The following is a 24,474-nucleotide window of genomic DNA, read 5'->3' as shown; positions in this document are numbered from 1 at the left end:
GTGCAGTGCCCACTCCCCTCTCACCTGTTTACTTTGCAATCTCCATCCTCCAGGGGCAGTAGTGACACCCAGCACTGCTCAGGGGTTGTGAGAGAGAGGGGTGTAAAGCCCCGTACACACACACAGATCGTCGTCATACAAATGTTCGTCTTTTCTCCCCGGGATGTCGGTGTCTGTTGAAAAGTGCAAAGACAGCACAAGGACAGCACAAGAATTTTGTCCGCAGACTTCAGCTGACTGCAGAAGTGATGTCATGTAATGGTTAACTTTCCCTGTGTTTTTTATTTTCTGAGCATGCCCAGTCTTGCAAATCTGCGGTCTGTCGGCTGATTTCTGTACTGACAGGCGAACAATCGTCCGTTCTGGTGTCTGCAGACAAAAATTTTCATGTTTGCAAGAAAGACTCTTGTCCGCGGATTGTGTGCAGACAGCTGTCGGAGGCACCATACTAACACTCGTACAATCGGCAGATCTTTCGTCCGCCGACGTTTGTATGACGACGATCTGTGTGTGTGTACGGGGCTTTAGAGAGAAGGGGATTGAGAGATGGGGGTTTGAGAAAGAGAGAAGGGGGCTGAGAGAGATGGGGGAGGGGGTGCTGAGAGATACAGGAGGGGCTGAAAGAGGAGAGTGAGGAGGGAGAGAGAAAGACTCTTAGCTCTGTCCCCATTTGCAGTGGCTGCTCTGCCGCCCCCCCCCCCCCGTCTCTGTCTGCCGGTAGGTCTGTGTATGATCATGTCTGGTACCTTCCATGCCAGTCTCTGTGTGCTCTCTACTCTGTTCCTTCTCGGGCTCTCAGGCCCATCTCTTCCCCTACCCAGTGGAGGCTGCGGGACCGCCCACTCACCCGCCTTGTGCAGATAGATTACCACACCTCACCCTCACCGCTGTTTGCTGCCGCGCTCCCGCCCCCACGAACCTGGACTACTCATGGATCTCCCTTTACCTGCGATCACCAGACTGCTCGTGTGCCCACAGAGAGGGCTCTGCGTGTCAGCTGTGGCACGCGTGCCATAGGTTCCCCATCACTGCCTTAGACCATTGGGTTATACTCCTCCAATCAGGAATAGGCACTAGGCAGAAAAAAGCTTTGCCACGCTTATGGGGGCTGTTCCTGCAGGCATAACCCCACACACTCTGCTACAGCAGTCAGTTTTGTTGCAAGCAGTGTTTAGAAGACGAAAAACCCCATTCACTCAGAAGTAGAGGGGTGGGTGCTGCGTCTGTCGAACTTCAGAGAAAAGGATTTTACGGTAAGTACAAAAATCCAGTTTTCTCTATCGTTCATTGACAGACGCAGCTCCATATCTCCTTTAACCATTGGGATGTCCCAAAGCAGTACATCCATGAGGGGTGGGAAGACAACGCAAAGAAGAACGTAACTCCCCAAAGGCTAAACGTAGCCAACCAGGTAATATGGACCTCAACCAGGAACAACTGGAGCTCATCTAGAAAAAACATACCCCCTCAAAGAGAAAAAATATGCTCTTTAAACAGCAGCCTGCAAAGCCTTGCTGCCAAAAGAGGCATCCGAAGATGCCATTACATCAACTTTGTAGAATTTTGTGAACGTATGCACAGACGACTAAGTTGCCGCCTTGCAAACTTGCATCACTGACACCTGATTGCGAAAAGCCCAAGAGGCACTCAGCGCTCTAGTAGAATGCGCCTTCACTGGGAAAGGAGGAACCGTACCCTTCAGCGAATAGGCCTGAACAACCGTCTTCCTGATCCACCTGAAAATGGTCACAGCAGGCGCACCCAATCCCTTACGAGGTCCCTCAGTAAGGACAAAAAGAGCTTCTGACTTTCTGAAAGACTCAGTGGCCGCCAGGTAAACCCTGATCGCTCGAACCACATACAAAGAATGCAAGCCAATTTCCTTAAAAGGCTTGGGACAGAGTGAAGGCAGCACGATGTCTTCATTCAAATGAAAATCAGAAACCACTTTAAGGAGAAAATAAAAATGAAAAAAAATCATAAAATAAATTCACTTTAACAGCTAAGACAGAAGTCCCAGCAGGGAGCTAGGTCCTATTCCTAAACTGGGCAGAAACAAACTGACTGCTGTAGCAGAGTGTGTTGGGTTATGCCTACAGGGACAGCCCCCATTGGCGTGGTATAGCTTTTTAGTGCCTATTCCTGATTGGAGGAGCAAAACCCAATGGACTAAGGAGATATGGAGCTGCATCTGTCAATGAACGAAAGAGAAATGATAAATGGTTTTCAAAATATTTTACAAATAAATATCTGAAAAGTGTGGTGTGTATTTGTATTCAGCCCCCCTTGAGCCAATACTTATAGAACCATTTTCGCTGCAGTTTCAGCTGCAAGTCTTTTTGGGTATATATCTACCATCTTTGCAAATCAAGAGAGTGACATTTTTGGCCATTATTCTTTGCGAAATAGCTCAAGCCCTGTCAGATTGGATGGAGAGAGTCTTGTCACTAATTCTCAATTGCATTTATCTCTGGACTTTGACTGGGTCATTCTAACACATGAATATGCTTTGATCTAAATTCCATTGTAGCTCTGGCTGTATGTTTAGGGTCATTGTCCTGCTGGAAGGTGAACCTCTGCTGCAGTCAAGTCTTTTGCAGACTCAAACTGGTTTTCTTCTAATATTGCCCTGTATTTGGCGCCATCCATCTTCTTATCAACTCTGACCAGTTTTCCTGTCCCTGCTGAAGAAAAGCATCCCCACATGTTGCCACCACCATGTTTCACTGTGGGGATGGTGTGTTCAGGGTGATGTGCAGTGTTAGTTTTTTAGGTCAAAGTTCAATTTTGGTCTCATCTGACCAGAAGCACCTTCTTCCACATGTTTGTTGTATCCCCCCACATTGCTTCTCACAAACTACAAATGGGACTTCTCGCTTTTTTTCTTGACACTGTTACATAAAAGCCAGATTTTTGGAGTGCATGACTAAAAGTTGTCCTGTAGACAGATTCTGCCACCTGAGCTGTGGCTCTCTGCAGCTCCTCCAGAATTACCATTGGCCTCTTGGCTGCTTCTCTGATTAATGCGCTCCTTGCCCAGCCTGTAAGTTTAGGTGGACACCATGTCTTGGTAGGTTTGCGGTTGTGCCATACTCTTCCCATTTTCGGATGATGGATTTAACAGTGCTCCATGAGAGGTTCAAAGCTTGGGATATTTTTTTTTTTTTTTTTTTTTTTTTAGAACCTAACCCTGCTTTAAACTTCTCCACAACTTTATCCCTGACTTGTCTGGTGTGTTCCTTCGCCTTTATGATGCGGTTTGTTCACTAAGAGATTAAATTCCACACAGAATAACTATTTACTAATTAGGTGAATTCCGAAGGCTATAGGTCCCACTAGATTTTAGTTAGGGGTATCCGAGTAAAGGGGGCTGAATACAAATGCACTCTACAATTTTTAGATATTTGTAAAAAAAAATTGAAAACCATTTATAATTTTCCTTCCATTTCAACTATGTGCCACTTTGTGTTGTTCTATCACATAAAATCCCCAATAAAATACATTTACTTGTTTGGTTGCACCATGACGAAATGTGGAAAATTTTCAAGGGGTATGAATACTTTTTCAAGAGACTGTATACAAAAGGAATTAGGGAAAGGACATCTGAGGAGTGGGCAACACAGCAAACAATTGTTAAAAGGCCCAATGTAAACAATCTAACTAGGGACTTCCAGCAACTCAAAAAAGCTACCTGAAAGACCTTTTGCCTAAACCCTTCTGATCCTCTACAGACAAACTCAGCTGCCATTTTAGTCACTGTTTGATCTGTAGTTGCCATGGTGCAGCTGACTGATCACCTTTGAGGACTTAACAATTTGGTTGAAAACAAAGCAACTGTGAAAGTTATCATTCACAGAAGGTCTTGAATGTTGCGGTTTTGGGAATCAGTATAATCAGTTGGTTTAGTTTCACTTGAAGAAACATCTACCTGGTAGAGATTAAAGTGGAACCAAAGCCACTTTTTTTTTTTTACAGTTATGTTAAATGTATGCCTTGAGTATCAGCTGTTACAGTTACTAGTGTGCTTATGTTCGCTCTCAACTGAACAGCTCACTTCCTCTTTCTTGTCTGGTAAAAAGCCTAGGCTGATGACATGTACAGCTCTCTCTCGCTCACTCTTGTGAGAGAGTGGAGGGTGAGTCATAGGAGGACCAATAAGAGCTGCAAAGCTGGAGGGAGCTGGATGAGGGCGGAGAGAACAGGAAACTGCAGAAATCATGAAGATCCATCAAGAGGGGAGAAATGTGCAGGCAAGCAGTGGTGTGAGTGTGTCTGTCTATATATAAAAGTGTGTGTGTAAATCCAGGAAGTGAACAGTCAGCAGCTTCAGTTGCCCACAGTTAAAATGGCTGCAGCCAGACTTGGAGAGAGATGGAGAGAGATTTCTGCAGCATATTTGGCAAGTACAGAATCACACTATATCTAAAAATAATATGCAAAGTGGTTGGAGGGAAGCTTCAGAATGGCAAAGATGTTTTTAGCACAAATTACGTGAGCAGACTGCAGTTCCTCTTAAAGGTGAGACAAGGCTGTATCTTATAGGGTGAAGCTATAGGGTAAACCGTTGGAAAACCGGGTGCCAAAAGAAAATCTTTGCTGCCTTAGTGCTAAATAACCCAAGGCTAGGAACGGCACTGATGGAAGCAACAGGCTGATCCTTCAGCTCAAGGGTGGTTACGCACTGCATCAACAACCAAATGGTCCCTTAACTTGGTAATAGCAGTACACTACGACTCCTCAGGGGTAAGCTCATCAGACAGGGATTTGAGTGACTCAAGTGTCAAAGACATTCTCAGCAGCCAAAGGCTCAGAAACTGCTAAGGAAGGGAAGATGGACATTCTTGTGGCCTCTGCGGCAAGAATCAGCAACTGGGTAATTTGGGTTATAAAGTCCTACAGAAGATACAGTAACACCAGATGGATCCTAGGACAACAGAGGGAAGAGACTAAGGGAAGAAGACAGCATGACTGCAGAGGTTAGCACCACCAGTAGATGTGCTGCAAGCAACTCTGGAACTGTGACTAGAGAGTGAGCTAGGGGCACCAGGTACAGTGGGACTAACTCTGGAATCAGGCATGTTGCAGCCATGGTGCAGACAAGCAACAAAAGCTCAAGGAAAGAAGCAGGGCACCAAGAAACCCAGACATCTGGTATCAGGTGAGAGTCTGCTACCAAAAGGTGACCAAAGTCACTGAAGGCATTTAGCATAAAAAAAAATTTAACATAAGTCCACATGGCTCCTTGCAAGCAGGAGCCGCAGCAGCAGCGAGATGGTGCTGTATAGAAGGAAATCGTGCAGAATGCCCAAAACACTCTGCCCAGTGGATGACATTAGCATTAAGTCCCACAGCTTTAACCCCTGCTGTGGCAAAACTGGCAGGAAATGGGGCATAATAGAGTCCAGTTTAAATGAGGGAGCTCCCATTGCTTGGTCAAACCAGCCTACTAAGTGAGCCTTCAGAGACGGGGCAAGAGCTGCAATGTCAGATCTCAGTCTGGAAAGCGCAAAACCCAGTGCCAAAGGGCACTTCCAGGTTAGCCCCACAATGTCCAGTCTAGTGGGGTCTATATGTGATGTGGTCCAAAAGCTAGGCTGAGGACAACCATGGTAGATCTTTGCAATCAGAAGGGAAATTTCCAACAGCAGAGTAGAGAAAAGTCTCGACTAAAGAAAAATTGAACAATCTGCTAGCAAATTCACAGCTTAGTCATGACAGGTTAAGAAACAGCAAAGCAAAGAAAATAGGTATATCCTCCTAGGACACTAGCAAGAAAAATGAAGCATGGTGGTAGTAGGAGGCGTTAAACATTGGGCTGGCGGGGGCGTGGCATGACAAAGCATGTGAGCAGACATGCTGCACGGAGCTCCCGCTGATGATCCTGTGAACTATCCTGTCCTCACATAAGATTTTGCCCAGATTCAGCCACATTAGGTGCCTGTCAGTGCTCCTTGGGGAACAGAACTGAGCGGATGATGACTCTGGGGAGTCGAGGAGAAGTCGCGACGTCCCATGCTGGCCAAGATGGCGCCGGGCAGTCGCAGCCTCCTAAGACACCACGAGGCCTGGAGAAAAAAAACCGAGCAGGGGGTAAGTCCACTAAGCCCCTGAAGCATAAAGAGCAATCCAGGCACATGCTGTATTATACCCAGAAGCTTCCTCTCTCTGCTGATCCGTCCCTACATGCCTCCCAGGGCCCTGCACTCTCCCCTAAACATGCGGGCAGGGAAGATGCAGGCCTCCTAGATGACACAGTGCCATTAGACTTCCAGACTAACCCTATGCCTGATATCTTTGATGTACCATCAGCGGACACTGCTCAGCCCTCACTAAGTGAGATCCTACATGCCATACACAAATGCACAGCCTCTGTGGATGACCTTAAAGAAAAGTTTGGGGGGCTGTGGGAAACGGTGTCCCTCCTGCACCAAGACCTCCAGAAGATCAGAGAGCGGACCATTGCAGTGGAGGGCAGGGTGAGTGATATGGCAGACCAGCTGCCCTCTCTGCTTCAAGATGTCAGGGTGGCTACTCAACAGGCATCCCAGGCCTTTAACAAAATGGATGACATTGAGAATCTCCTGCGTTGCAACAATGTGCGCATAGTGGGGCTCCCAGAGAAGGTGGAGGGTAGGGACCCCATGTCATTCGTTGAAGGATGGCTGCAGGAAGTATTTGGCAAGAGGCCTTTTCTCCTCTCTACGCTGTGGAAAGAGCACACCGGGTACCCCCGAGACCCCTCCCGCCTGGCAACCCTCCTCGCTCATTGCTGGCCAGACTCCTGAATTATAAAGACCGCAAGGTGGTGCTTCGCCTGACCAGGGAAAAGGCAGCTATTCATTATAATGGCGCAAAAAATCCATTCTACCCGGATTTTTCCGCGGAGGTGCAACGCAGGAGATCAAAATTTGCAGGAGTCAAGAGGAGGCTTCAAAGGCTGCACTTCTCCTATGCTATTTCCAGCTAAGCTGCGGGTGACTGCCAGAGGTCAGAATCACTTCTTTGAAAGTGCACAGGATGCGACTACCTGGCTAGACCTCAATGAGCAGGAAATCCGCCGCCATGACGATGGGGTAGGATGAATTCTGTTTGAATCAACTGGAACCATGGGAATTTCGGGCAATACGTCCCCTTTTTACATTCTACTGTTGAAGAGGAACTCTTCCTGAAAATTTCTACTCCGCATGGGACAACAAACTTCTCATCTTTAGTTGCAGTGATTGCTAGCACCGCTACATGAACCTGATACTGGCGTGCTGGTTGCTTGTGAATTTCCTGGGGTCACGGGTTACATGTCGGCTTGGTGCCCAGTTGGCACGGGAACTTCGTTTGGAACGTATAATCTACTGCACCTGGGAAAATAGAGCGGTGTCCGGTTGACAGTGGCGCTGTCCCAGAGCTTCCTTGCCTTCATTTTATTTTCTTGCTTTAATCTATTTGCCACGCAGTTGCGCGAGACTGACTGTTTTACACTCACCATGTCTTTCCGATGTGCAGCCCTCATGAGGGGCCTACTCTGCTTCCTACAATTTTTATGGCTTACTCCAGGTTGTTGCTGTGCCCAATCTAGATGAACAGCCGGGGGTGTGCTGGCCCCCGATGGACCCTCTTTTCAGTTTCTAACTGTGAATATGCAATGTCTTACACACCCATTGGGTCTTGGAGCGGACCATGATTTCAACCTGTTTACGTAAATTCTACCCTGCCATTATTGGCCTGCAGGAGACGCATCTCCTGGGGGCCAATGTGGGGTTCCTTCAGTACTCTTGGGTAGGTAGGGCATATCATTCCACTCACTCCGCTTATTTCCGCGGGGTGGGTGTATTGATACACAGAGATGTGGCTCATCAGGAGCTTGTTTCGCTGGTGAATGTCTCGGGTAGATTTGTATTTTTGTATTGTAAATTGTATACTCTACTTTGCTGTTGGCTTTTGTATACATCCCGCCCCCGTTTTTGCGGGATGTGTTGCAGTTGCTCTTGTCGTACCTGGCAAACAAACCTGACGCTCCTCTGCTGATTATGGGAGATTTTAACTGCTATCTGGATCCGGGCTAGGATAGGCATCCCCCGATCTCTCCCCCCAGGGGTGGTAGGGGTACTGCCCTCAGTCGCCTGCTTACAGAGGTGGGCTGGACAGATATATGGTGTATCCGTAATCCTGCAGTGAAGCAATTTCCCTGCTTCTCCAAAACCCATGGCTCCCTATCACATATTGACTAGGTAATTATACTTCCAAAGTGGAGTATTTCCCTTATGGAGTGTTGGACCACTCCCCAGTAACCCTGTGGCTGCTTGCTCAGCCCCCCACCTCCCTGCCTAGGGCCCCCTGAAACACTGGTCTGCCGATGTAAAACGGCAGACCTCTGTTGTGTCAGTAATGAACACAGGGATCCTTTGTTCCTCCTAGTTAGGAACACAGGTCTCTGTGTTCATGCAGAAAGCCCACTCCCACACAGTTAGAAAGTACCCTCTAGGGACACATTTACCCTTTGATCTCCCCTGGTGTTAACCCCTTCCCTGCCAAATCTTTCCCCTAGATTGTAGACGCGATAACTTTTACGCAAACCAATCAATATACACTTGTTGGGTTTTAACTACCAAAAATATGTAGCAGAATACATATCGGCCTAAAATGATGAAAAAAAATCTGATTTTTAAATTTTTTTTTATTGGGAAGGTTTTATAGCAGAAAGTAAAAAATATTGTTTTTTTGTTTTTTTTTTTCAGAAAAGTCGCTTTTTTGGTTTATAGTGCAAAAAATTAAAATCGCAGGTGGTGATTAAATACCACCTACACAATTCATATGGTAGCCAACCTGTGTGGTCAGGGTGTCCGCAGTCCAACAAACAGACTTTCAAGTACCCTTCAATGCTCTAAATCTATAGCAACAGTGGCTCATATAGTTTTATTCTGACAGGCTCCTTTAAACAGTGCATCCGGAAAGTATTCACAGCGCTTCACTTTTTCCACATTTTATGTTGCAGCCTTATTCCAAAATGGATTCAATTCATTATGTTCCTAAAAATTCCACAAACAATATCCAATAATGACAAAGTGAAAGAAGTTTGTTTGAAATCTTTGCAAATGTATTAAAAATAATAAGCGCCAGGGTTGTAGCTAACGGTTGGCTCTCAGACACTTTTGAACTTACTAGAGGCACTAGACAGGGCTGCCCTCTGTCCCCCCTACTATATGCACTGGCCACAGAGCCCCTTTTAATTTCCATCAGGGACAACCCGTTGATACTGGGCCTGCGTGTGGGTGATCTAGAAGAAAAGTTGAGTATGTATGCGGATGATACCCTGCTATATCTAGCAGACTCGGTCTTTGGCTGAGGCACTACGTACAATTGAACATTTTGGCTAATTTTCCGGGCTTGGGATAAACTGGGGGAAATCACAGATTCTCCCGCTTGATCTTGCCCCCCAAACTGAATTACAGACCAAGTTGCCCCTCCAGAGAGTCAGCAGTATCAAATACCTTGGGGTGCAGGTAACTAGGGGACCTACGGATTATGTTTCTATCAACATAGAGCCTCTCTTTTCACTGATTAAATCCAAAGTGCAAATATGGGCCTGCCTCGCACTCGGCGTGCTAGGTCATATTAACCTCATCAAAATGATACTCCTCCCTAAAATTTTAGATGGCACGCTCCAGTGTATATACCACTAAAATACTTTAAACTTATAGACGCAATTCTCAAGCCGTTTGTTTGGGGAAAATAGACAAAAATTGGTGTAGCGTCTGCTCAAAAATCTCACTGACTTGGCTGGCACAGCCTTGCCGGATTTCAGTCTGTATTATCTAGCATCCCAACTATCCCAATCATTTCACATAGATAAGACTGACAAGCAACGCTTCCTCCTACTGTTATGTCCCAGGGCTCAACTGGCAGCGGACCCTATCTGTGCTATAGCTGCGGGAATGGACGATGGCATAGATTGACTCAAATGTATATTCTTCATCGTACGTACCTCACGCCTGTGAGACTAGCTAAATTCAAATCCGGGCTGGTCTTCTACCTGCCTATTGTGCCAGTTGGCACCAGGCACATTCAACCACCTTCTGTGGTCCTGCCCTTACGTGCAGGGCTATTGAAAGCAGGTGGTGGATTTCCTCCACGACAACATGGGGTCCCCTTTGACCTTGGACCCCAAATCATGCCTACTGGGCATCTTTCCAGATTCCGATAAATACACAAACATTTTTCTACATGAAACCCTTTTTTCTGCTCGAAAAACGATAGCTAAATTATGGATGAGGCAGACTCCCCCCCCAGATTTCCAGACTGGAAGGCTGATGTAAACACCTTACCCTATAAAAAATTAATTTATATCAATAGGGGGATGTCCTATGAAATACAACAAGGTCTGGGACTGCTGGCTCAATGTATATGACACATGAGTGTAGTGATGATAAACTTGCATCCCCCTCCTGAGTGCTTCTTACCTCTGCCCGAATTATGCAGGTCATATTTCTCTTTATCTCACATGTGCATAACTACGTGGCATGTTTATACTCCTTGCAAGCCTAGATGCAACTGCCTACCTACGTTCTTTCTTTGTGACCTATTTTGATCTCCTGATACCGTCTATGCATAATACATGGTAACTGATTGTACTGAACTATGCATGTGTATTTGCCATGCCACTCAAAATTGAGCTCAGGTGCATCCTGTTTCCACTAATCATCCTTGAGATGTTTCTAAAACTTGATTGGAGTCCACCTGTGGTAAATTCAGTTGATTGGACATGATTTGGAAAGGCACACACCTGTCTATTTAAGGTCCCAAAGTTAACAGTGCATGTCAGAGCATTAACCAAGCCATGAAGCCCAAGGAATTGTCTGTAGACCTCTGAGACCGGATTGTATTGAGGCACAGATCTGGGGAAGGGTACAGAAAAATGTCTGCAGAATTGAAGGCCCCGATGAGCATAGCGGCCCCCATCATCTGTAAATGGAAGAAGTTTGAAACCGCCAGGATTCCCAGAGCGGGCTATATTCCGGAGGTGAATTGAGCTTGTGGTTGAGTAAAAGGGGTTTAAAACCCACATCTTTAGCATGGTGTGATATACCTTTTATACATAGGGCTGAGATAATTCAGGTTTGTCAGCTGGAAGGAGACGGTATATCATTAAACAATGCTAGAGAGAGTTCTAACAAAAATGTTGCTGTTCTCCTTAGACAACGTTCATATGTATATACCAAAGAGGTTCTGAAACATCTATGCCTCTTGGTGCCATTAACAGTTACTTAAAATAGAATTTCAGTCAAATCCTAACTATACCTAAACCTGCTCCAACCCCTATTCTAGGTGTATTCTAGCTACCCTGTAAAGGAAAGATATCTATAGTTACCTATTCTAAAGGCATGCTGATCCGGTCACATGATCTTTTCAGCGGATAGCTTCAGTGAAGAGGAGATATTACAGACAACGACTGCAGAGCCTGAGTGATAAGGCCTACTATAGGGCATTCTTTCCCTCCTCTTCACTGAAGCCCACGCTGGCACACAATTTTTTGACCGGAGCGCTGTCAGAATAGGCATCTTGCCTTTCACAGGTTATGGAGGGAGCAGGTTTAAGTAAAGTTAAGAGTTGACTGGAATGCTACTTTAGGGCTAATGTAGATATAGTATATACACACACACGCAATTATTTTTAATTCGTCTCTACCAACCACAAAAAATACCAGGGACTTCTAGAATTGCCATGGACTACTTATCTGTAACCATATTGCTCCTGCAGGGGGCTTAAATCCCCCTTCATCAGCTATTTGTTGGATCTGGCTGAGAATAAAAAAGGCCAGGAAAACATGATGGTTGGGGGATGCAGAAGCTCCCATTTACTAACACAACAAACTAGCCCATTTATCGCCATCTCTGTAGTGAAACAGATAGTCAACTGCTGCAGAAATGGGACTTATTTTTTGCCTTCAATTTAATTTCAACTTTAAACTTTTGCTATTTTTCAATAGCATTAGAAGGCAACAAATATATTATAGAATAGTAGCTTTGCAACTTTGATATGGTTTAAAAACAAAATTCATGCTCATAAGTAAGCAATTGATGGGGAATTACAACATTTTCAGGAAGCGCTGTACTATACCTCTAGTTTTATTCATATCCCAGCTCACTCTAATGGATTCGTAGACATCTACATACAATTTTAATGAAAAGTGGTTGCAGAAGGGCTGAACCTGGATCCCATTTCTGCACAGTTGTCCAGTTTGTAAGCATGTCTTTGAAAAAAAGCATGTCAAAATTGTTAATATTATGAGCTCCAGGAACTATTGGGAGAGAGGGTTGCCAGTATTTTATATATCAATGCTGTTGACATTCTCATTTTAGTCCACACAGTTACAAGGTGGGGAAAACCAAGCAAAAAAAAAAAAAAGGACATACCTGTCTTTATAGTTTATTACAGTATCAACGATAGCATTCATCTGTTTGGTCAGCTTTGGTGGATTTGGTGACAACTTTTCAGCGGGAGGTCGTCCCCTTCTCTTTTTCTCTTTCTTTTCACCATCTTCTTTCACAACAACAACAACCTCTTTATCCACATTTCTTCGCCTCTTGCGCTTTTTCAGCCGGACTTCCTCTTCCATTTCCTCCAAATTCCCGTCCTCGATTGCCTAAAGGATAGAACAATTTTTTTTTTGCATTAAAAGCAGGTACCTCATGTATTTTGAATGATTACACTTTTAGTGGCTGTTGCCAAATTGCATATCTACAAAAACATTTATGAATACACACATATGGGAGTGCTCATAAACCTAAGCACTATATTAGAATTGTACAATAATCTCCACCTAATTTTCTTTTGTTTAGCTAGTGCACAATTTGCCATCAAAACACCAACAGCTACGGAGTGTGGAGGTCAGAGTGTGGCTTTTATCTCCAGGGGCCCATTTTCAACACGCTAAAATGCATGTGTTCAGGTTCCCCCTAATAAAAATAGTGCCCGTCTTCTCTCTGCATAGCTGTGCGTTTCGCAAAATACTGGTAATGGCAATAGAACAAAACACATACAACATGAGTTTTAAGGGTTTCCAACAGCTATTAAGATAGTTCTAAAGGCAGAAGGTGAGTGCATTTTAGGTTCTTCTATCCCCCCGACTCCCTCATTTACCTGAGCCAAGCATCGATCCAGAGCTGTGCATAGGAGCAGCAACACTGTTTTCCCACTCTCCTTACCAGCTCAGAAGAAGCATTGGCTCCTGCTGCTGTCAATCACAGCCAGTGAGGAAGGAGCAGGGGCGGGGTCGAAAACACACTGTGTGTGCGAGCCTGCATGAGTCCTTAATAGCAAGTGGCATGCTATAGGGGCACTCAGTAGGGAAGAGAGCCTGAGAAGAGGATTGGGGATTCTCCTCTGTGAAAAACCATTGCAGGCAAGAATGCCATGTTTGTTATTTAAAAAGAAACAAAAAAAAAAATGTACAATCGCTTTAGCAAGCCTTGGCCAATGGATCTTAACTCGATCCACTTCAAAACAAAAAAATGCACTGGAAATGCGAGTTGATAATGCAGGTTAAAGCAGAAAGGAAACTCACAATTCATTTGCCTACAATAAAAACACCTCTACGCATATGTAAAGATCTAAATGGGCCTTAAAAGAATTTAGCAGTCCTGAGATTTAAAGCTCTGTTTTGAACAATTTTGAAGATTCACACTTCATGACATGAAAACAAGACTTCTACTGTGGTACACTGCGTTTCCTACAATATAAAATCGCTAATAAAAATCAGCAGAGAGCGTGGGACCCTCCATACCAATGCAACAGGTGTGCAGACCTGCATTTACAGTAAATACCAGTAACTGACCACTTCAGTTTCCTTAAAATAGAGAAGTGACTGAATGCTATGGTTAGTGCAGTTAACCCATTTCTCTTGAATTACCATATGGTATTGCAAACTTACTAGGATTTAGGCAGGCCATACACAGTTCGAATCTCGGTCGGTTCACCAGGATTCAAACAGTGTATGGGCAGGCTGAATGAACCAAGTTGATCGATCAACTTGGGTACAACCAGCATGCCGGGGGTTTTTACATGCAATTATTCCTAGCGGCTGCTATAGCCGCTAGCAATACTCACTTGTCTTCTCCCGGCAGGTGATGGCTTCTCCCACCCCCTCTGCTGACAATGGCCAGGCAGGAGGGATTCCCACAACAACACTGTGGCCAGGCAGGAGGGATTCCCACAACAACACTGTTGATTGGGGAATCAAGCAAATTTATTTTCTGCAACCTGTGGCTGCAGTAAAGAAATTTGCCCTGTGTAGGGCCGCTCTTATCCAAAGCAGGGAAAAATAAAAAAGTGTACCCCTTGATAACAAACATAGCCAAAAAAAGGGGGGTATTCTAAAAGTCCCACAACATGGGCACAGTTACACCTCTGATGAGAGCCAGTCACCTTTTTATATGTGACTAGTAAACTAAAGCCTGTTGGGTTACTACATGATCGTTGCTCTTTTGCACTCTCTTGCTTGATAAGTGAACTTACGTTTCCAATCCCTCAATGAGTGTACAGAAATAAGATGGCTGCCGCAAGACAATCATAATAAGTGAAATAGTTCATTAAATCTGTGTAAAACCATAACAAAACTTAGGCAAGCAATTGGAAGAGCAATAAGTGCCGGTTCACACTCTTGCGAGTGCGGCGATCGCATGTAATATCGGAGCGCACTGCTCCTCCATTACATGTGATCGGCTGTGCAGTGCGAATTCAGCCATACACTTTGTATGGCTAAATTCGCACTGCACCCGCACAAAAGTCGCACATGACACTTTTTTTCAGCCGCATCAGGATCGGATCACACAGTGGTTCACACTTGTGCAATCCGATCCTGTGCGAACTGTAAAGATCGCACTGCGATATGCGATCAAACTGGGGGTGTCATTAACATTTCATTGACACCCCCAGCGTATCGCATATAGCAGTGTGAACTGCCAAGAGTGCGTTTGCGATGCGGGAACAGGCTGCGAATTCGCAGCCTTCCCGCATCGCATAAGTGTGACCCCGCACTAATACACAATTTGTAACCCAAATAACATTCTAAGCACACAATAAAACAGAGTTCATGGTGTCTCTAGGAATTCTAGTTCAATTCGTACTTTAAAACATAGGTAAAAAAATGTTAAAAAATTAACTGCATTTTTTTCTGAAAAGAAAAATGTTAAAGAATATGATGAAAAAAAATATACAATCACACTGGCTGCCATTTTTTTTTCATTTTCCAGATATTTCAGCAGTCAAAAATTCATACATGCAAAAATAAAAGCGAGAACAACATCTGTCGTAACATTATGTAGATAAACACTAGTTATGCGTTTAAATATTGTTGTCTGCGTACAAATGTTTACACCAGCCTTTGACAGCAGTTGAAATGAAGTCTAATCAAATGGCAATTACCTTCACTTTTCCACAGCACCAAACATAACCAATATTTACAATCAGAGGAATAGAACAATCAAGGATAAAAGCACTCCATAACCAAGATTTTTTTTTCCTAAATTCCTTTGCAAGAAGAGGAAACAACAAATCCCAGACACGAAAAAGTCAAAACACAAAAAAGCAGAGGAAATCCTTTAACCTGGCATGTGAGCATGCCAAAAGGGACTGGCACATCGGTTTCCTATGTACCTAAACCCACCCGAACAAACATGAGTAGAAAAATCCTGGGGGACAGCTCCAGACTAGGCCTTAATAATCAGAAGTCAATTTCCATCAGGCTTGTAGCATTCAGACACAATCGCCAGAAAGGCTGGACAAAATCTGCCGATTTACACACACACAAAAAATAAATAAATAAAAAAGGGAAAGTGAATCAGATAGAAAAATACAGTGCCATTAATATTTATGTGGCTAAGACAGCATTACCCATCATACTGCTGCTAGCAAACAATTACAGTCCTGAATGTCTAGCGTGCCCTGTCTGACAGCTTTAAATTCCAGTCTAAAAACGCAGCACACAAGGCAGTCAACAGTTAAGGGTATTGCTTTCCTTGAGCACTCAGATGAACAGAGAAAACACGAAGAACACCAGCTTTTGATGTGCTACACACCTACACATTCCTGTTATATAAGTTCTACCCAATCTTCAAGACGACAAGGAAAAAAAAAGGATATTTACCTTACCACTATCAGCAGGCCGACTATCGGAAATCACTGTTAGTGGGGACAAAATTAACAAGCCAGCAAAGCAGCGAGCTGCTAGTCTCTTCATCAGCTGATCAGGGAAAAAAAAAAAAAAAAGGGAGCCGGGGAAAGGCTATGTTTTCATATACAAGTAATTTTATTTTTTTTACAGAAAATGTAATACTGGGGAGATTGCGATACTCAAATCTGCTGTTTCATTCTCCCTAGCAGAAGGCCTGAAGCCTTCTTCCTATAGTCCTGCTTTTATTGACAACTGCTTATCATATTTACCCTCATTATTCCAGCCACAAGAATGAGATAATCAAAAGGGCAATTATTCATCCCAGCCACTAAATTCAGGAGAATATGGAGTGAGAAACTGTACTAAGCTAAGATCGTCTGAAAAGAAGATCCGAGGTAAATACACATGTAATATTAATTATTTATGCGGTAGCCATAATGGCATTGTAATCGGTTTTGTATAATATTCAGCTTTACAGGCAAGTCTTCTTGCACACAGTCTGAATATACAAACTAGCATATTCTGCAACATATATTAGACATTTTTCCTAAAAAGTACTTGTATTAAAGGAAAATGCATTAACATTCAGTAGTATTGATTATGCATGTATTTTAATACACACAATTATTAAACCTATTTATGTTTTTTAAAAAAAACTTTTCATGTTTGTGAGACAATCTCTGAAACATGACAGCAATTAAACAAGGCTAAGTGTCAAAAAATTAAGCTAGCAGGCAAATACGGTATATGTATATACATATCTATAGGAAGAAAAAAAAAAATGCTCAGAACATTTATACCTGCATGTTCTGCGGGGAGGGGTCTGGAGGATTAGGGTGGTCACAATTATCTGTCTTGAAGATGACTTGAGTTCAAGAAGCAGATATAGGATTATATTAAAAAATAAAAAAATAAAAATAAATCGAACAAAATGGTGTATATATCCAGCAGTGGCATAGAAAGGTTATTGTTCTATATTGTTATTAGAGGGATGGGCTTACAGATGCCTGACTGTAAGAATTCTATTGTGCCTTTAAATTAAAATGCATGCTGCCTCGGCTATGCTTATAAATGACAAAAATGGAAAAAGGCTGCCGCCTCTCTACATACTAAGAATGATTTTACAGATAATTTATGCATACAATACAGACGACTGGACTCCAAAAAAAACACATCTTGCTATACAAGACTAGACTTCCCGTGATTAAGGGTGACATGAAACAAAACAGAAATCGAGAACAGAATGACCATCCAAATCTTCAGCACGGTAATTATAAATCACAAAGACAAATCCCACATTTCTGATTGGTGACGCGCTGCAGTGAGACCTTATTCAGTACGGTGACGCCTCTCCTGCTGATCGGCTTCTCAATTTAGTGAGGTGAATGGAAAGGCAGGCACAAGGACTGAGCAGCAAAATCATTAACCCCTGGCAGTCCAAGACCCGAAGCAGGAGAGGAATTAGGTTTGTTTGGTACAATAGTGCATGCTAGCCTGCACAAAATGTAGAAATGCTGATAACAACCAATGTATACATTGAGTATAGCTCACAACCATTTATTTATGTATAATAATACACCCACCTTTGCCTAACACGGGCTATACATGTGAGCATCAGAACCAAAAGATCTGATTTTCATAGGATTCATGTTCACTTAACAAGCATTTCTGCTTTTTCTTTTTTTGTGCATACTAATTAACTGCCCAATTGGTGCACATAAGTGGGACTGTTCAGAAATTGCTTTTTTCTAGTCAATGCTGTATCTTCAGAGATAAAAAAAAGGAGGTTACCCCAACCCAGAACAAATTTTTCACTGAAGAGGGGTTCAGGTTTCTTCATAGCAGCTGTAGACCTCTGACTAGCTGCATACTTCGTTTGCAAAAAAATAAAATAAAAGCCACTATTTGCATGGTTTGAGTGGCTGCTATATTTTTCAGTCTGTGGTATTTGGGGGATATAAGAAGTCTTCAGCTGATTTGAGCAAGTCTCAGGTGTATGCCCTATAAAAATAAACTAGGTAGCCTTCACATAAGTCTGCTTAAAGTGGTTGTAAAAAGAGAAAATCAATGGCGGGCAGAAGCTTGGCTGGGGCACCGTGGATACCATCTACATTCAGAGGTCTCTCTGATTGGACTTCTCCCCTGATTAGATCTACCCTGCATGTCTGGGATATGTTGAATAGTTCTAATCATTATGCACCTCCGACGTCCCCGTTAGCCCCATTAAGAGGATACCCCTGTTTTTTTACCGGGTGAGGAACATGGTTCACGAGGTGCTGATGGTTAAACTACATGCGCAAAACTGGCCCCTCAAGAAACTTTGCTACCCCTTCAGGTTTTGCAATCCTTCTATGGTACCTTTCCCTTTAGGACTTGGAGGAATCCTCAACTGACCGATTTTTTTGTCCAAATTAGACCATAAACTGCGTCCTGTGACAAGCCTTACGCCGTTTAAATCGTTGTGCAGACACTTGCCTGACTCCGAACACTTACTATTCCAAAAATTGGTATTACGTGACTGCTCAACGACCGTTTCTTACCACCTTAGGAAATGGGAGCTTGGACTGGAATTTACACCCCCATAGATCCAACAGATCATTAAACTAACTCACACTTCCTCTTTTAGTTCTCGGACTCAGGAATCCTCCTTTAAAATTTCTCACCAGATGGTACAAGATCCCTTTCCACTTGGCCCAGATATTTCCTAAAGCTAGTGACTGTTGTTGGAGGGGATGTGACCAAAGAGGCACGCTTCTCCACATTTGGTGGTCCTGCCCAGAGGTGGGATTCAGCAGGTTCCATAGAACCGGTTACTAACTTTCTGCAAGTTCGCAGAACCGGCTGATCCCTCTGCGCGTCTAAGGACGCGCAGTACAATTGGGAATGTCCTGCGCTCGGACAGCGCAGCCGCAGACGTGGCGGCCGGGGAGCAGAGGAGTGCGCCCCGACCCGCCCATTCTGTGACAATAGCAAATGAAAATTGGGGGCAATGCTGTGGGCACTCTGCAATGATTGGGGGCAATGCTGTGGGCACTCTGCATTGATTGGGGGACAATGCTGTGGGCACTCTGCATTGATTGGGGGACAATGCTGTGGGCACTCTGCAATGATCATTGGGGGACAATGCTGTGGGCACTCTGCAATGATCATTGGGGGACAATGCTGTGGGCACTCTGCAATGATCATTGGGGGACAATGCTGTGGGCACTCTGCAATGATCATTGGGGGACAATGCTGTGGGCACTCTGCAATGATCATTGGGGGACAATGCTGTGGGCACTCTGCAATGATCATTGGGGGACAATGCTGTGGGCACTCTGCAATGATCATTGGGGGACAATGCTGTGGGCACTCTGCAATGATCATTGGGGGACAATGCTATGGGGCACTCTGCAATGATCATTGGGGGACAATGCTATGGGGCACTCTGCAATGATCATTGGGGGCAATGCTGTGGGCACTCTGCAATCATTGGGGGCAATGCTGTGGGCACTCTGCAATCATTGGGGGCAATGCTGTGGGCACTCTGCAATCATTGGGGGCAATGCTGTGGGCACTCTGCAATCATTGGGGGCAATGCTGTGGGCACTCTGCAATCATTGGGGGCAATGCTGTGGGCACTCTGCAATCATTGGGGGCAATGCTGTGGGCACTCTGCAATCATTGGGGGCAATGCTGTGGCACTCTGCAATCATTGGGGGCAATGCTGTGGCACTCTGCAATCATTGGGGGCAATGCTGTGGTCACTGTGCATTGAAAGGGGGGGGGCACGCTGGTCACTGTGCATTGAAAGGGGGGGCACGCTGGTCACGGTGCATTAAAAGGGGGCACGCTGGTCACTGTGCATTGAAAGGGGGCACGCTGGTCACTGTGCATTGAAAGGGGGCACGCTGGTCACTGTGCATTGAAAGGGGGCACGCTGGTCACTGTGCATTGAAAGGGGGGCACGCTGGTCACTGTGCATTGAAAGGGGGGCACGCTGGTCACTGTGCATTGAAAGGGGGGCACGCTGGTCACTGTGCATTAAAGGGGGGCACGCTGGTAATTCTGCTGGGAAAGTCGGAACTGGTTACTAAAATTTTTGAATCCCACCACTGGTCCTGCCCTTTAGATTAGAGTATTCTTGAGTGCCACTATCCAATGGATGCAAAGATTGTCCCTTAGACCAGGGCTCGACAAACCCCGGGCGCCAGGTCGCATTGGCGACTGGAATTAGCGACCTGGCGCCTGGGGTGCACTGCAAGAGGTGTCCTGTCCCTTTTGCGCCCCCCCACCCACTCCCCGAATGCACGGACTACCGCCGTCTTGAGGCCGCGGCTTTTCAGCCTTCTTCAGTGAGAGAACGGGGAACTGGCGCCCTCTTGTGGTGGCCGGGAGTTTGACAAGCATTCACTAATGGCTGTTTCCCCTGCCTGTCCTCAATGCTTGTCCATCTCCTTCCCAAGAGGAGATGAGAGGGAAGTTTTTGCAGGCTTCATCTCCCTGTCCACTTACCTTTCATTAAAGGTAAGTGGACAGAGAGTGTGGTTATTATTATTTTTTTTGTAAATTATTAAAAAAAAAAAAAAAATTATTTTTCTTTTTTCTTCAATTATTATAAAAAAAAAAAAAAAATATGTATATATGTATATGTGTATATATATATATATATATTTTTTTTTTTTTCCTCATCGCCATGCCACACAGCCAAAGGCCCTTTTCACACGGGCTGTCTGATCAGGTCCACCTGTCAGTTTTTCAGGCAGACCTGATCGAACCCTTCAGTATCCTCTATGGAGCAGTAATCTGCCGCCATCTGATCCTGTCCGCCAAAAACAGACGGATGGTGGTTCTATTATTCTATCCATCCCGTGGATCGGATCAGATGGCATCGGATGGAAACAGACAGTCTGTTTCCATCCGATTGTGCTATAGAGGAGAGTGGGGTTCTAGTCGTCTATGTGTAAATTTAGTATGGTATTTTTTTGGAAATAAAGCTTGGTTGTTTGTTTAAAAAAAAAAAACAAAAAATAAAAACTGGCTCCTAACTTTTTTAGCTGGCTCCTAGATTTCAGGCAAATTTGTCAAGCCCTGCCTTAGACCGATCACAAACTCTCCGTTTCATCTCCTCTTCATCGGGGGACCCCATCTTATATGAAGGTTTATAAGAAGTGTATTACCTATTTGGTAAACACTGCAAAGATTCTAATTCACAGATTTTGGAAACTATTCCATTTCCCTACAGTATCTGATTGTAAAAGGGAGGTAGCTATCATTATGGAGGCCGAAATCTGGATACACACAGGGATCAACAGGAGAATTTTAAAGATATATGGATGGGGTGGATGTACTATTCGCAAGAGATACCAAATGACTGAGTATGGCCTCCCCCCACCTTTTTTTCTCAATCTTTCTTTCAGACTTATGGCAACCAATTTATGTGTCACAATGCAGAGTAACATCATGTCCCATTAAGTTGGAATTTATTGTACCCTGGTAACAGTTAGGGAGGTACCTTCTCGCTTTACCCTTTCCTCCCCTGTACCCCTTCCCCCCGCCCCTTTTTTCTCCTCTTCCTTTTATTTCTCATTCCTTCCCTTATTTCTGTTCTCTAGTTCGTATCTATTGAGAGTTACCTTGACTGTACATGAGGTGTTTTTACATGTTGGGTTGCTTTGCCTTCATATTGGTTTCTGCATATTGCAGAAAAGACGACACAGAAGTCACAGAAACAAAGTCACAGAAACAAGCCATTGACTCCTAGTGCAGTCAATCAAAGCCAGCAATGAGGGAGCTATGCTCCCTCGATGGACGCAGCAGCATGGCTTGGGACCAAGCACACGCAAGTGCCCCCATGGGAAATGGCTTCCTATGGGGGCACTGGACAGAGAGGGGGAGCCAGGAGAGCCAGGGGGGTACCCGAGAAGAGGAGGATCATGGCTGCTCTGTGCAATTCCTTTGCACAGAGCAGATGAGTATAGGGGTTTATTTTTTTTCTCTTATTCCTCTTTGAGGAATGTTTCCAAACACCTTGCTGAATCTATTCCATGAAGCATTAAGGCAGTTCTGAAGGCAAAAAGGGGGGTCCAACCCGGTACTAGCAAGGTGCATTTAATAAAGTGGCCAGTAAGTGTATTCAATTACTTCTTTTTTTTTAAACCACTTGCCATTCATCCAGAGTACATTTACTGCGGTGGGTGGCAGCTACAGGCTAGGCAATGTACCTGTATTTCACTGACCTGTGTTGTGATTGATATGAGGTATGTCAGCAGGTTTTAGCTCAGCTGATTTTGGCTCTATACTCTGCCGATCGTCTATGGCCAATCACAGCACAGGGTTCCTTATTTCCAAACACACAGAACTCCGTACAGCGATCTGGCTGTTTCTTCTCGCGGAAATCAACTCTGAATTCAGGGAGAAAAAAAAAAAACAGCCAGATCTTTTGAGTAAAAGCAGCACACATTAACCACCTCCCACCCGGCCAATGTATATATAAGGCCAAGTGGGAGCTACCTCCTGAGTAGACGTTCAGTAATGTCCTGCAGAAGGAGGGAGATCGCGCAGCTGCGCAATCCCGGTGTGCCTGTGTCCCCTAGACACAGAGCAACACCGCTCAACAGAAGGGCTCTGTGATTGGCTCTCCTGATCACATGACGGCCGTGTCCAATCAAAGCCTTCATGTGATGTAACTAGAGACGTTGTCACGGTGATCAGCTCTGCTTTTCCTCACACAGTGAGAAGGAGAGCGGATCGGTGCTGGCAGGCGGCGATCAGTGAGTATAGAGCTGTTTGATTGCTCTTTACTCACTGATCACCCTGTGCTAGTGCCCCCAAAAGTGTCCCCAAAAGTTAACCCAAACACAGTGCCCCCACAATAAAACACCTGTCACACATCTGTCCAAATAAAATCTGTCCCAGTGAACATCTTCCACATCTGTCCGTGATCATCTGGCGCATGTGCCCCATCTGTCCGTGATCATCTGGCGCACATCTGCCACATCTGGTGCACATCTGCCGCACATCATCTGCCACATCTGTCCGTGATCATCTGGCGCAGATTATCTGCCACATCTGGTGCACATCAACTGTCACATGTCTGATCATCAGTGATAAGCTGGCGCACATCTGCCACACATCTGTCTGATCTGTCGCACATCTGCCACATCTGGCGCACATCATTTGCAAAATCTGTCTGTGATCTGGCGCACATCGGCCAAATCTGTCAGTGATCATCTATCACATCTGTAGTCATCTGGCGCACATCATATGCCACATGTCAAAGTGAACATCCGCCACATCCCAGTGATCAACATCTGTCACATCTGTCCCAGGAATCAGCGCACATCTGTCCACATGGCTAAAAAATGATCCAGGGCCTTCAAAAATGTGATAGGTACTCAGGAAATTAAATGTGTAATTTATGCCTTTAGAACGCCCGACGGTGCTACTTGGATGTTGGGCCTCTGTATGTGGCAAGGCTGTGTAAAAGTCTCACACATGTGGTATCGCCATACTCAGGTGGAGTAGCAGAATATATGTTGGGGTGTAATTGCAAGTTTATCTGTGCCATGTGTAAGAAATAACTTGTTAGCATGACAATTTTGTGGGGGGGGAAAAAAAAAAAACTTCATTACAACTACATTGAACTATTGTGGGCAAAAAATATTGCAACTTCAAAAACTCACTATGCCTCTTACTAAATACCTTGGACTGTCATCTTTACAAAAAGGGGTCATTTGGGGGGTATTTGTACTGTCCTGACATTTTAGGGCCTCAAGAAATGAGGTGGGTAGTCAGTACATCAGAATTGATCAATTTTCGATGATACGTAGCCTAGCTTGTAGACTTTAAAACTTTCACACAAACCTATTATCATACACTTATCAGGATTTTTTTCACCAAAAGACATGTAGCAGAATACATCCTGGCCTAAAATTATGACGAATTTTTATTTTATTGGATTTCTTTTAAAACAAAATGTAGAAAATTTTATTTTTTTTCAAAATTTCTGTTATTTTTTCACTTATATCGCAAAAAATAAAATGCCCAGTAGTGAATAAATACCACCAAAAGAAAGCTCTATTTGTGTAAACAAAATGATAAAAATTTAATTTGGGTATAGTGTAGCATGACTGAGTAATTGTCATTCAAAATGTGAGAGCACCGAAAGCTGAAAATTGGTCTGGGAAGGAAGGGGGTGAAAGTGCCCAGTTTTGAGGTAGTTAAACTTGTTAGGCACACAGTTAACCTCTCAATTGCCCCTTGATGTTAACCCCTTCCTAGCAAGTGTGATCAGTACAGTGACAGTGTACACTATTCTCATTGAACACTGT

The 24,474-nt window shown here is 44.3% G+C and overlaps 1 protein-coding gene across 3 annotated transcripts in view; it reads right to left on the bottom strand.

Moving 5' to 3' along the window:
* Nucleotides 1-24,474, bottom strand: part of SMARCA2 (SWI/SNF related BAF chromatin remodeling complex subunit ATPase 2) — a 300,239-nt gene that overhangs the window by 34,504 nt on the left and 241,261 nt on the right. For 2 of the 3 annotated variants that reach the window (XM_082242988.1, XM_082242989.1), the window contains one exon: nucleotides 12,405-12,634. In XM_082242988.1, the coding sequence (XP_082099114.1) occupies nucleotides 12,405-12,634 (230 nt within the window). Of the gene's footprint in view, nucleotides 1-12,404; nucleotides 12,635-16,135; nucleotides 16,232-17,490; nucleotides 17,512-24,474 lie in introns of those variants that run through there. The other variant, XM_082242990.1, reaches the window with a different exon arrangement.

Source organism: Pelophylax lessonae (assembly GCF_965119305.1).
Source record: "Pelophylax lessonae genome assembly, chromosome: 1".
NCBI lineage: Eukaryota > Metazoa > Chordata > Amphibia > Anura > Ranidae > Pelophylax > Pelophylax lessonae.
The sequence above is the reverse complement of the archived record's forward strand: the minus strand, read 5'-3'. Positions and strand labels throughout refer to the sequence as shown.